The sequence below is a fragment of the Lemur catta genome, chromosome 24 (assembly GCF_020740605.2).
Source record: "Lemur catta isolate mLemCat1 chromosome 24, mLemCat1.pri, whole genome shotgun sequence".
Lineage (NCBI taxonomy): Eukaryota > Metazoa > Chordata > Mammalia > Primates > Lemuridae > Lemur > Lemur catta.
Window position 1 is genome coordinate 14,333,469 of NC_059151.1, and position 14,588 is coordinate 14,348,056.

Sequence of the window (14,588 nt, forward strand, 5' to 3'; positions counted from 1 at the left end):
TGCCATTCTACATGTTTGAAAAATTTCACTAAGAAAAAAGACCTGAGACTATTTTTTTCAAACTTTAATGTGCAAACAAATTACATAAGGATCTTGTTAAATGGCAGGCTCTGATGCAAAAGGTCTGAGGTGGGGCCCCAAGATTCCGCATTTTCAACATGCTTTAGGTGATACTGATGTTGCTTGTCCAAAGAACATGCATTGTGCAGCAAGAAACAATCTATTGGAAAAATTCAGAAAACCAAGCTTCCAAATTGAAAGAAATAGCTTAACTAAAAAAGAATTAAAAAATTAGTTTGATAACAGATTTCTCATGGGCAAAATTAATGCAAAGAGATAACAGTGATAGCTTCAAAGTATTGAGGGAAAATAATTTTGAAACTACAATTCAATTCTAAGCCTAACAAAAGCTATTTTCAGATATTCAAGGAGAAAGTTTACTATACATTGATCAGTAGTAAAAGAACTAGATGATCAATTCATCATCAGGAAAATTTAGTACAAAAGGAGACTCCAAAGCAAAGGATATAGAAAGTGTAGTGTAGACATTAAGAATAGAGCTATAGGCCAAGCCAGAGTTTTGGATTCAAATCTCAGTTTTACCACTTATTAGTTGTCTGAGCTTAAGAAAACCATGTAGCATCTCTTTGCCTCTGTTTATATAAAAAAAATGGGGATATAATAGAATCTACTTTACAGGGCTGTTGTGAGGATTAAATAAGTTAATAATTATCATGTACTTTACTAAGTACCTGGCATATGGCAAGCACTACATAAATATTTGCTACTATTATAATTATTATGATTATCATTATAAGAAATGATGAGCAGAAAAACTTATTGATAAAGTTAGAAAAATGTTATTTATAAAAAAATCTTTAAAATATTCTTGGACTAAAATTCCAGATATATCAATCAACTAATGGGGAAATATATGAGAGAGTAGAGGAAAGTGAAAACAAACTTTAAATTTAGATATGTATTTTCCAAAATTATGGGTAATCACTAGGAGAATGAGTTTCTAGTTTCTAAATATTAAAAGAATAAACAAAAGTGGAATGAGGAAAATGCTGTTAATCTAACAAAAAGAAGGAAAAGTAAAAAGAATAAAATTCACAAGAATATATAATATTTTAAAAATGAAATAAAGGAAGATTAAGTCCAAATTGACCTATCATGAATGGGTTGGATGGACCTGTTTTAAGACAGAGCCTCTTTGACTATATTAAAAAAAACTTGCTCTAAGTTATTAGTAAGATATATATCTAAAACAAAATGGTATAGGAAAGTTGAAAATTATAAGGATGATGACCAAATCTGGTTTATTTTATGAGTGAAATTTTGGCTTTCATTAGAAAATTAATCAAGGTAATTCACTACAATAAAGTAGAAAATTCATACCATCATCTCAGTAGAAGCAAAACAATTATTTGATAAAATTCTACATCCATTCATGATAAAAACTTTTAGAAAATTAAGAAGAGAGGGGAACTTTCTTAAATCCCCTAAAGGGCAGCTACAAAAAACTTATGACAAATACAGGATCAAGACTGTCACCACAGACTGCTGTCACCAAGACTGCTATCAAAGATGCTTGCTATCAAAGATGCTTGCTATCAAAGATGCTTGCTATCACCACTTTTAATCATTATATTGAGCTGGTGCCATAAGGAAAGAAAATTAAATAAATGGTATGCATATTGGAAAAGAAGCAGTAAAGCTGTCATTATCCACAGATGACATGGTCGTTCACAGAGAAAATCCAAAGCAACTTAAAGATAAATTGTTTTAATCACTAAGTGAGGATAGCACAAGTGAGGATAGCACTGGAAACGAAAGTCATAAAGAAAATTAATAACCCATATTCTAAAGACCAGCAAGAAATAATGAGAAAATAAAAAACTTAAAGGTACTATTGATAATAGCATTAAAAGCTATCAAATATCTAGGAATAAATGTAATTAAATATAGGTAAGACCTCTACACAGGAAAAAAAAGCTCGATTAAGTAAAGTTAGAGAAATGTAAATAAATGGAGGGAGAGGCAGACCATGGGCATAGATTAAATGGATCAATATTGTAAATGTATTCCATACTCCAATTGAGTATGATCATTATACATTAAATATAATTTTACATTCAATTGAAACCATACATTCAATATAATTTCAATCAAAATATTTTTTGGTGGAAATTGACAAATTGATTCTAAATTTATATGGAAATATTACGGACTATGAATTGCAAAGACACTTTTGAAGAATATTGTAAAACTGACAGTTTTACAAGATGTCAAGACATTATAAAGCTATGATAATTAAGGCAGAAGATAAGAAAATATAACTTTGGGTAAAAATAGAGCCCAGAAACAGACCGATACATATATGGAAACTTGATTTATGACAAAGGTGGCATGATAGAACAGTGGGAGTAGGAAGAAAGATCTTTTAAATCAATAGTGTTAGGTCAGTTGGATATTTATAATAAAAAAAAGAAAAAAACTTGGTCCTGCCTCACACCAAGCACAATCATTAATTTAAGGTAGATTGTGGATTAAAGTGTGAAAAGTAAAAAAGTAAAATTTCTAGAAGATACTATAAAGGAATATCTTATGACTTTGGGCACAGAGAATGGAAGGAAAAAATCTAACAATATCTTAATTTTTCATAAGTGATATTCTATTTATTATAATATACTTTTTGACTAAAACATCCTTATCCTGACTTGAAATGTCACCTGGATCATAAATAAGTGTTATATACATAATCATAGTCTTAGCACGTGGTTGGGGGTATGAGCCCTGGAGTGAGACTAGAAGATAACTATAGTCACAAGCTGTGTGACCTTAAGCAATTTATTTAATCATCCTGTAGCTAAGTTTTCTAGTGTGTAAAATTAGAATAATATTAGGATAAAATTATCATGAGTTTTACAAAGATGAATTAACATTTGTTAACCTCATAGAAGAATGCCTGACACATAGTAAATACTCAAAAAATGTTGTTATTGTTGCATAATGGGATGTAAAATGAAACACTAACACAATTCTAGATGAGCAGTTTTGGTTCTTGAGGACTGGACCAGAGTGTCACCTTGAAGAAAGTTCTACATGCACCGCCTGTCTCAGTGAGATATGATCCTTTGATGTGATGTTCCCACTTGGAGAATTTGTTTCACTTCTTCTATGGTTAAAGGAATACAGCAGCCAATGGCTTGTAGACAAAATTGAAATCATTAGAATGTGAAAGAAGAACTGGGGTCAGATTGAGAAAAAAAGAGGGCCTAATACTAAGCCCTAAATTATTCATATTAAGAGATAGAAGAAAGAAAAGGAGAACTGTTAGAGAAGACAGGAGGAAAAAGTTTCCTGGGTTGGGAATTGTTATGGAGTGAACTGTGTCCTCAGCCCCACAAATTCATATGTTGAAGCTCTAATCTTCAATGTGGACTCTGTTTGGAGATAGAGGCTTCAAAGAAGTCATTAAGTGAAATAAACCAGGCACAGAAAGACAAATATTTCATTTTCACACTCAAATATGGGACCTAAAAAAAAATTGATCTCAAGGAAGTAGTGAATAGAATGGTGGCTACTAGGGATTGGTCAGGGTGGTGGGATGGGGTAATGAAGGGATGTTGCTGAAGGGGTAATTCTCTTTAATAGAAGGAAAAAGTTCTGATGTTCAGTGGTACAATGGGGCAACTATAGTTGACGATAGTTTACTGATATCAGAATATCTAGAAGTTTTCAAATGCTCCCAGCATAAAACAATGATGAATGTTTCAGGTGAATCTTGTCCCAGTTACCCTGATTTGATCATTGTATGTTGTGTGCTTGTTTCAAGATGTAACATGTAATCCATGAATATGTACAATTATTATGTATCAATAAAAAATAAAATAAATTAAATGAGGTCATAAAAGGTAGGACTTTAATTCAACGGGGCTCGTGTCATTATAAGAAAAGGAAAACACACTAAGGATGCCTGCAGACAGAGGAAAGGCCGTATGAGAACACAGAGAGAAGGTGGCCATCTGCAAAGCCAAGGAGAGAGACCTCAGGAGAAACTGCATCTAACTGACACCTTGATCTTGGCCTTCCAACCTCCACAACTGTGAGAAATAAATTTTTGTTGTTTCAGCCAGAAAGAAAGAAGGAAGGAAGGAAAGAAAGGAAAAATGAAAGGCAGGAAGGAAGGGAAGGAAGAAATGCAGGTCACACCCTTGAAGAAAAAAAATCACAGTACATACTTTGGACAAAAGACTGAGTCCAGAATATAAAAATAATTTAAAATTCAATAAGAATATGAACAACTCAATTTTAAAAATTGGCAAAAGATTTGAACTGATACTTTATTAAAGAAGATGTACGAATAGTTTTAGCATGCGAAAAGATGCTTAATGTCAGTAGTTAACAGGGAAATGCAAATTAAAACCACAATATGATACCACTACACAACCACTAAAAATGCTAAAATTAAATAGACACACCATGAAGTATTGGAGAGGATGTGGATACTCTGAAATATCATATATTTTTTTTGGGGGGGAATATAAAATACTATATCTTAGAAAACTGGTGATTGCTTTTTATTTTCTTAATAAAATTAAACATTCTGTCACCATATGACAGATATTTCTCTAAGAAATGAAAACAAATGTCCACACAAGACTTGAATGTAAATCTTCATACAGCTTTATTTGTAATAGCCCCAAATGGTAAAAAGGTTGTCATGCAATGAAATAATACTCAGCAATAAAATGGAATGAACTTCTAGTCGTGATATGGATGTACCTCAAAAACATCTTGCTGACCAAAAGAACCCACAAACAAAAGAGTACACACTATATAATTACATTTATTATAAAAGGCTCTATAGAAAAATCTAATCTATTGTTACAGAAAATATTAATATCATGGGTTGCCCAGGGCCAGCATTCCCTAAAGTGGGGTGGAACACAGGAGAATTTAGGGGCATAATGAAAATGTTCTACATCTCCATTGTGGTTACAATTGTGGTTACAAATATAAATTTGTCAAAACTCATTGAAATCTACACTAAAAGTGGGTGCTCATTTTGTATGAAAATTATACCTCAATAAAGGTGATTTAAAAAATCAATAGTCTTTTTATACATCTGCAAAAACTAATTAGAAAACATGAAAATTTTGATCTACCACATCAATAAAAAACACAAAATACCTACGGACAAAACTATGAAGATAATCTACACCTTTCCAAAAATTATAAATAAAATATTGTCCTTAAGACAACATCTGAATAATTAGAGAGATATTTCACATTTGTGGATTAAAAGCCTCAATATTATAAAGATGTTATCTCTCCCCCAAATTAATTTAAGTGCTATACCAATCAAAATCCTCTCAGAATTTTTCACTGGACTTGACTAGCTGATTGTAAAGTTTATTTGGAAGAATAAGAGCTTAGAATGAAAGACCAAGTCAACTTAAACAAAAGAAGACACTGTTTCTGTAAAGGCAAAATAGTTAAAACTATGAAATAGTGACATCGAAATAGACAAAATAGATTAGAAGAAAACAAAATACAAACTGTAGAAAAAAAATCTATGGAATTTGTTACATGATAAAATTGACATTTCAAATCAGTGGGGGAAAAAAAGAAATCTTCCATACATGGTGTGAGACAACTACCTACTCATGTAGAATATATAGCTAGATTTTTACACATAATAAATTCTAAGTTTTTAAGACCTAAATTTTAAAAACTGAGCTTAAAAGTAAAAGTAATAAGAATAAAATATAAAAGAATATATTTGCGACCATGGGGTAAAAGGACCTTTTGAATGACAAATACAAAGGCATTAAACATAAAGAGAAATTTTGATAAATTCAATTATTAAAATAAAAAATACTGTAATACTCAAAACCACTATATTCTGCTTTCTTCTCCCTTTTATTTTCCTTTTTGATTTTTAAGGTAAAGTGAATGGTTTTATGTACTGGCCCTTCTATCTGTTGGAAATAACAAAATATACTTTTTAGATTGAAAAAAAATCACCATAAACAAAGTAAAATATCCAGTGATATGCTGGGACAAGATATTTGCAACACATATAACATACAAATACATATAACAGATATAATTAATAAGGAAGAGAATAATAACTCAGTAGAAAAATGGACAAAGGATATGAACAGGCTAGTCACAGATAAGGAAAACAGAAAGGACAACATATATAAAGGTTACTCAAGCTCCTGAATAATCATAGAAATGCAAATTAAAGGAACAAAGAGAAACCATTTTTTAATTCACTAGATTGGAAAAAATCATAAAATTTGATAATATCAAGGATTTGCAAGGATTTGAAAGAACGACAGGTACTCTTCTGCTCTGTTGGTGATAGGGCAAAGCAGTGTGGCTGTGTTGAAGGCATTTTGGCAGTACCCATCAAAACTGAAAATAAACATAACTGAGGTAACTATTCTAGACAAACTCACATTGGTGCAAAATGAGACAAATAAAATGCTATTTGTTGTAACGAAAATAAAGTCTGGTCATGTCATACAATGTAATCTTATATAATTAAAAGGAATGAACTACATGTTTCAACATAGATAAATTTCAAGAATATTGTTAAGCGAAAAGAGCAGATTGCAAAGTGAAATATTCTTTGATATGATTAAATAAAAATAAAAATGCACAAAATAATACTTCCTTTTCTATGGTTTCACACATATATTTTTTATAAATCCAGAATGCTATTTTTAAAGGTCTAGAACGATAACATAAAAGTTATAAAAGTTGTCACTTTGGGTAGGAGTCTGGGCACTAGGATTTGAAGGCATGGTCAAAGAGCACTTCACTTTCATCTCTAAATTTCTAATTTTTCAAAAGAAAAATGTATTTGGATATTTTATAATAAAAATTAATTTTAAAAATCCGCTGGATTTGGTAGTAAGTATGTAGTGGGTGAACTTCGCTAAAATTTCAATGGAATGGGTAAGTGGAGGCAAAAGTTAGTGAATTGAAAAATGAAAAGGAGTTAGAATCTAGAAATAGTGATTACAGACTTATTTTGAGGAATTCAGACATAGGGAAATGGATGGTAGATAAAGATAGATGGGGCATTGGATTTAGGGGAAGAGTTTTTGTTTATTTGCTTGTTTTTAAATAGGGGAGAGTTTATATTTCTATAACTGTATCTATATAAAATCTCTCTCATATACATACTTACATACATATTATAATATGAAATTGTATCCACAGATAGGGTATGAAGAAGAGGCCATTAGATAGGTTAAAATATACAAATATATTACAATGCAGAACAGAATGAATAAATTGATAAAGTGAATTATCTTGGCACTATACCCTGAGAGACTATGAATATTTGCTGAGAATATGATAGATTTGGAACATAGCTCTGCTTTTGATCAACTGATTTCCAAGGTTCTTTTTAACCACTGTGAAAAAATTTTAATGAAGAGCTTGTCTGTACGACATTCTGAATAATTTAAAACTAAGCATCCTTAACTGAATAATTTAATAGGGAAAAATAAGAAAAATTACCCTAATAGAAATCCCCATTCCCAGGGAAATTTCATAATGAAGTGAGAAAAAAAAGCAGCTGAACATGCCTCTATGAGGCATGGACCCATAGACAATCTTAAACAAACTCTCTTCAAATTCTTCAAAGCCTGAAATATAAAATAGTCATATTTAGATAAACTTACAATGGCTGACAAGAAAATTATTTAAGCAAATAGTGAAATATATAGTCTTTTTTGAGTAGGAAGCTTTTATTAAACTAAATCTCATTTGGCCACGTTGTGCCCCTGGACTTGAAACTCTCACACGGCTCATTTTATATATCATCATAGATTGGGTTACAAACAGTTTCACATTTTATAAAATATTGTTGCATTTTCATTATTTAAAAAGATCCATTTCTTTATGACTAAATAGCTGTATCTACCTTCCTTAGTTTTTCTAATAAATAGTATGACAGTATCCTACAAGTTTTTCCCATCAGCTAATTTTTTGGAGATGAACTGTTTAACTTAATAATTATAAAGAGAAAGCACCAACATGTCAAAAAAATCACTTAAAAACTCTATAATTAATTTAAAAAGGGGGAACTTTTCAATTTTCTCATTGATTCAAATTTTCTACTGGAAAATATAATAAATTATCACTGACTATAATTATTTATGCTCTTGAGATATTTCCATTAAACTCATACATTTGCTACATTTGAGTAGCTATTATATTCATGGTCGTTTTCTTAAAACCCAAGTAGACTTATGATCCCTGGAGTATAATATTTTAAGAACTATTTTAAAAGGCTAAAGTTTAGAATAATGCAAAGATAATCAGGAATGTTTTTCTCTGGAGAAAAAGTCATGAAAAAAGTTACTGAAATTCTTAATATTCCTAGAAGACAGAGAAAAGCCTTTATAGGCTGACTTTATCCTTTGTTAACTAAAAAGTTAGGAGTTCTCCATGGAAGAGCCTCCCAAATAATACAAGTGCTGCATAAGGAACATTTATCTCTATGCAAGTAATTAAAGATGATCTCTAATGAAGACTTGACAGCACAGTGAGTTCTTCTCATATTATGACTAGAAATAGAAATTAAGGTAAGAATATTTCTGCAAAGCCTTGTTCTTTTATTCTTAGTTTTGCTTACAGACTCCACTTGGAAGAGCTGTAATAAAATTTTTGCCTCTTTTGCTTTTCCATCAGCCTCAAATATTTGAAATAACTTTACTCATGGGATAATTGGAAATCTACCTGTGGATCGAGTCCAAGCCCAGCTCGTATTAGGATAATGGTAAGGGCAGTGTTTCTTAAAATGGAAGACCATGTGGTATGAACTTGGACGTGGTTACTGATGAATGGAACATTCCTAACAATAAAACCAGCCAGTAACATCCCTGAGAAGGAAGAAAATAAAGATATCTGATTCAATTCATTTTTCCAAGAAGGAAAACAAACATTTAATTTGCACTCTTTCAACACACTATGTCTCTTGTTGCTTTGGTGAAGGGCAGGTTACATATGAGTAGAGGAGATAGCATGAATAAAAGAATAGGCATAAGAAAAAACATATCCCAGTGGGGTACAACACATAATTTTGTGTTGCTAAAACATAAGGGGCAAGGATGGGAGTGGGGAGAATGAGGTGGAGGGGCCAGATCATGGAAAGCTCCCCATTCCCTTTGGCAGATTAAGGCACCGCGGGAAGGTTTTAGGCAGCAAGTGAAATAATGAGTCTTGCATTTTCTATGTGAGGGTCTTAGTGAATTAGACAGGGATAAAATTGCAGAGACCAGTTAGAAGACTCTGCCATAGTCCATGCAAAAGTTGCAAACAAACAGCCTAATTTACAGCAAAAGCAAAAGTTTTGGAGAGGAGGGAAAAGATTCAATGAATACTTATAAGGCACTGCAAGAATATTAGGAACCTAGAAGGAGTGTGAGAGATAAGGTGTAGAGATTATCTCCACTGACAGTATACTGAATGTTTAGATGTGTTGAATACAGTAAGTCCTCACTTAACATCATCAGCAGGTTCTTGGAAACTACAGCTTTTAAGTAAAATGGCGTATAACAAAACCAATTTTTCCATAGCTTTATTGATATCAAAAAGAGTTAAGTTCCTACAGCATATTTATGAGCACAAAAACATCACCAGACTTCCAAATAAAGTCCCAAACACTGCTACTATTACCCATTGAAATAAATATGATCTATACATACATTCAAGAAGATTAATAGAAGTAAGAAAGATAATTATTTACCCAATTTTTGGTGAATCAATGAATGACAGCGGTCATAGTGGTGGTGGGGTTTAAATAAAGGAATAAATGTTTACAAAGTGTAACTGATCAGGAGCACCTTCTCCCACCATGCAGTTCGAAACCAGTCACAAAATGGCAGGTTCACTGAGTGCTTTCCTACCTCATTGTCCATTGTTGTGTATTTGTATGTTTATTGTATTATTTACAAAGTTTTATTTTACAATAACTTGTATTCATTCATTCATTCATCTTCCAACCCGCTTATTCTAGTTCAGGGTTGCAGGTTACTGAAGCCTATCCTGGCAGTTCAGGGTGCAAAGTGGGGACCCACCCTGGGCAGGATGCCATTCTACCACAGGGCACACTCACATACACACCCACACTCAGACAGTTAGACACGCCAGTTCACCTAATGTGCACATCTTTGGGATGTAGGAGGAAACCCATGCAGCCATGGGGAGAACGGGCCGTCACCACTACTGGTTTGTTTTCCTCATCAACATTATAAGGAAACAACCTTGAATGAAAGAACATTATTTGAGGACCTGCTATACTTAGAAGATATGAGATACCTCTAATAAAAATTCTTCCATTACTTTTCCCCTGTCCAGCTGGAGAGTTATAGAACAATGGTGACGAAGCAATAGGTATAACACCAGTGAGGCAGATGATGCACACACGGATGTACATAGTGGAGATGCCCAAACAGCTTACTCAGAAACCACAGGACCTTTTAGTGCCCTAGTCACTATAATATTTGAATCTTATGATTGTATTCAAGTTAGGTTGTTTACAGAAAAATTCAGTCTTTTCCAAATTTTTCTTTTTCTATAATACATTTAAAATTAAGTAAAAATTCCATTAAGTGATAAAGCAACAAGAATCATACAGTAAGTATATTAAAGTTATTTTAAAAATAGATTTTTGAAAAAACCTGTGTGTGTGTATATATAGAGAGGGAGAGAATAAATACATCTATAAAGGAGCTATATACACACACATATATACACATATATACAGTAAATACATATATAAAGAACCAATATAGATCATATTACATTGAAATATTTCTGAATTACATATAGTCCAAATAGAAAATGTTCAAAAGTTACATATAACCAATAATAACAAAAGGAGAGCTAATTATATACTTACCAAGAAGAGGTGGAAGTGGAGGCACTGAAGGTATTCTAATGAGTTGCAAAAGTTTCCCCCCAATTAAAGCACTATGAAAAATAATTAACAATCCAAATATATTTCCACCAGGGAGAACTTCAGAGCCCAAGACTGACCACATTACACACCATATCATAAGGGACATAACTCCTGAAATGTAAAAAAAGCGTACATCTATATATCTATATAGACATAGATGCATACAAACAAAAAATGAATTTTATTTAATCCAATATATTAATAGCCAGTTCTGTACAATCATACATGGTTCAGACTAATATTGCTTACTAGTATGATGGAAGCGATATCTGCTTAACATGTATTCCAAAGATCCTGTCAATTTATGGGATATGTTTTAAACAAAGTATGTTTATTTTAAAAAATATTTTAAAACCATGTGAACATATGTGAATTATTTAAAGGGCTAAACATTTCTTATAATATTTGACATTTTAAAAATGTCATGGCAATATGATGAGATTAACTTTATTTTATATTTTAAAATAGTCTTTCCATCAGGAATAACAGGATGATTGGCTATAATAAGAATTCTCAACTTTACTGAAGATTACAGTGGCAGGGGGCCACTTCTTTTAACAGGAACAGACTAAATATTTGAATTGAAAGGATAACTCAGTTGATATTTGGTATATATGTATTAGAGGCAGTAAGAGCTGGAAAAAAATGAACCTGGACTTTGTGGGAATGAGTGTAAAGTATCTTAGGTTATGTGTAAGAAGTAGAGGTGGACAGAGAGAGTAAATTAGTAGACATCTTGTTTCTGGCAACTCGATGCTAAGGCCCTACTCAAGGGGAATCCATAGGCTTCTGTAAAGGACTGATAGCTACATGATAAATTTCCATGGGTCAATTAAACGGCTACCTTCATTTACCATGAATCATAATTTCTAATGCTTTTCATGTTCTTTAAACAGCCTAAGTGTATTTTTTAGCTATGACCCCTTTTTGATTCACTGAAGACAGAAAATTAGAACTAAGTTTCTTGCCTGCTCACTCTTGCATTATTGCCACTCTGCAAAACTAGAAGACTTGAAGGGCTGAACACTCACTAAAAGAATGGACCAGGAAATATTCTACTGACAAAAGTGAGAAGACAAGGCAGTTTGTCTTATCTGGTCTCTAGGTGGCACAATCTCTTTTGAGAATTCACATATAAAACAGGCCTCATCTAATTTATGTTTAGGGCTCAAATTTACATGATTTGCATGGGTTGGGAATCTCAAAGTCCTAAATCTAGCATTAAAAGTCTCCCTGCATGGAACTATGCCTATGGCACTTAGTAGATGCCAATTCAAGTCATTCCTAATAGACACTTTGGATTCTAGACTGCATAAAGCCTCAAAGGTAAAATCCCAGTGAATTTAACTTAAAATAAAATAAGAAGTAATCCCCCTTGGGCAAAATGTAATAGATACAACAAAGAATGGGATTAGATATCTAAAATCTCAGCTAATAAAATCACTATATAGATACCATAAAATACGTATTTTCCGAGACTAAATATAAATTAAAAAAATTGAGAACTAAAAAAATTACTTGGGTATTTTGTAAAAGAATTAAATAGAACATCTAGAAGGTAACTAAAAAAATTGCTGAATTTAAAAAATCACTAAGAGCCTTAAATAGCAGGCTAGACACAGTTGAAGAGAGAAACATGACAAATTGGTAGATATGAGAAAATTACTTGGAGTGTAGCATAAAAAGAAAAATTAGATGAAAAATGAGAGATTTAGATTATGGAAAAGGCATAAAATACGTAGGCATAAAAGACCTAATAGTAGTTCTGGAACAGAATTGAAAGAGTGAAGAGATAATATCTGAGAAGATAATTGGCTTTAAAATTTATAGAATTGCTTAAAACTATAATCAAGTCTGTATTGATTTAAACACAGGAAGCCAAATGAGTTCTAAACAGGATTAAATAAAAATAAAGATTCTTAGATAAAATGCTGAGGAACTACAGACTACCAAAGACAAAATAAGATCTTAAAGAGTCCAAAGAGAGAATGATAGATTAGCCATAAAGCAATTAACATCAGAGCAGAGTCTCAATCCTCAACAGCAACAACAGAAGCAGAAGATAATGAAATAAAGTCTTCAACGTACAAAGATAAAACATTTAATGTTCAATTCTGTAGCCAGTTAAACTGTTATTCAAGTAAAGGACAAATTGAAGATATTGTCAAACAAAGACATCTAAGAACATATGCCACTTTTACTGAGGAAATATCCAAACCAACCATGTCAGGACCATGAAAACTCACCAAAGGTAGTTATCAAACTTAGAAGCATTTATTCTTGGAAAAAGTGTTAGGGTTTTGGGTAGGATCAGTGGGAGTCTGAGGCCCTTCTGGCTGGGGTTTCTCCCATTCCCCAGGGTCAGTTGGGAAAAACCAGCAGCCTTCCTTTTAAGGGCAGGGGATAGATTTGCTATGGAGTGGAGGGAGAAAACTCATGGTTTTGCTGGTTAAATGTGGGAGATTGGTTTGGAAATGGACAGAGAAATCTTGCAGTTTTGCTAGTCTGAAGTTGCAGTCTCAGCTGGGCAAGTGGCAGATCAGACAAAAATTTAAAGGGGAGATCCTAGGGAAAAAGAGAGTCATAGAAAGTTTGAAATAAATTCTCTACACATCTATGGCTAATTGGGAAAGTATTCAAATGCAGAAAAGACTTAAGAGACCATGGCAAAAAGTAAAAATGAAGTGAGACTCTAGTATTAGTTGCAACTTTGAATGCATTCGCCAATCCACCCACAAGATCACTTGGCAGAGAGTGGAAGCCTTACCAGCTTGAACATAATGTCTCCTCCAAATCATTGGGTGACTTCTAAGCTATGCAACGGACACAAGGGAAACCTTCTTAGATATGCTAAAATAACAACAACAAAACCTTATCAAAGATATCATCTGCTGAAAACCATAGAGCAGAAAGATTCCACAGTTTAAGTATAGGCAAATTACCAAAACAATGATAACAACAACAACAAAAAAAACCCTCAAAAAATAAAACCAAATCCAGAGTTGCTATAATGTGTAGTTAAAATGTTTGGTTTTCAACCAAAAATTACTAGACATGTAAGGAAACGCAAATATACCTCACACTCTGGAAAAAAAAAGTAGTCAATAGAAACTGACAAAATCCTGATATTACATTTAGAGACAAGGTTTTCAAAATATGTACTATAAATATGTTCAAATAATTAAAGAAAAAATATGACAGCAATGTGCCATCTAACACAGAATATAAATAAGGAGATAGACTATATTTAAAAATAGAAATCTGGCTGGGCACGGTTGCTCAGGTGCTGTAATCCTAGCACTCTGGGAGGCCAAGGGGGGAGGATTGCTTGAGGTCAGGAGTTCGAAACAAGCCTGAGAAAGAGAGAGACCATGTCTCTACTAAAAATAGAAAAATTAAAAATTGGGCATGGTGATGCACACGTCAGTCCCATCAACTCAGGAGGCTGAGGCAGGAGAATCACTTGAGCTCAGGGAGATTGATTGAGGTTTCAGTGAGCCATGATGACACTACTGCACCCTGGCCAGGGTGACAGAGCAAGACTCTGCCTCAAAATAAATAAATAAATAAAAATCTGGGATTGAAAGTATAA

General features: G+C 32.7%; 1 protein-coding gene across 1 annotated transcript in view; it reads right to left on the reverse strand.

Moving 5' to 3' along the window:
- Positions 1-14,588, reverse strand: part of SLC9B1 (solute carrier family 9 member B1) — an 80,532-nt gene that overhangs the window by 18,596 nt on the left and 47,348 nt on the right. The window contains exons 4-6 of the mRNA XM_045536650.1: positions 10,937-11,107; positions 8,773-8,915; positions 7,549-7,676 (exon numbers count right to left, since the gene is read on the reverse strand). Of these exons, the coding sequence (XP_045392606.1) occupies positions 7,549-7,676; positions 8,773-8,915; positions 10,937-11,107 (442 nt within the window). The remainder of the gene's footprint in view (positions 1-7,548; positions 7,677-8,772; positions 8,916-10,936; positions 11,108-14,588) is intronic.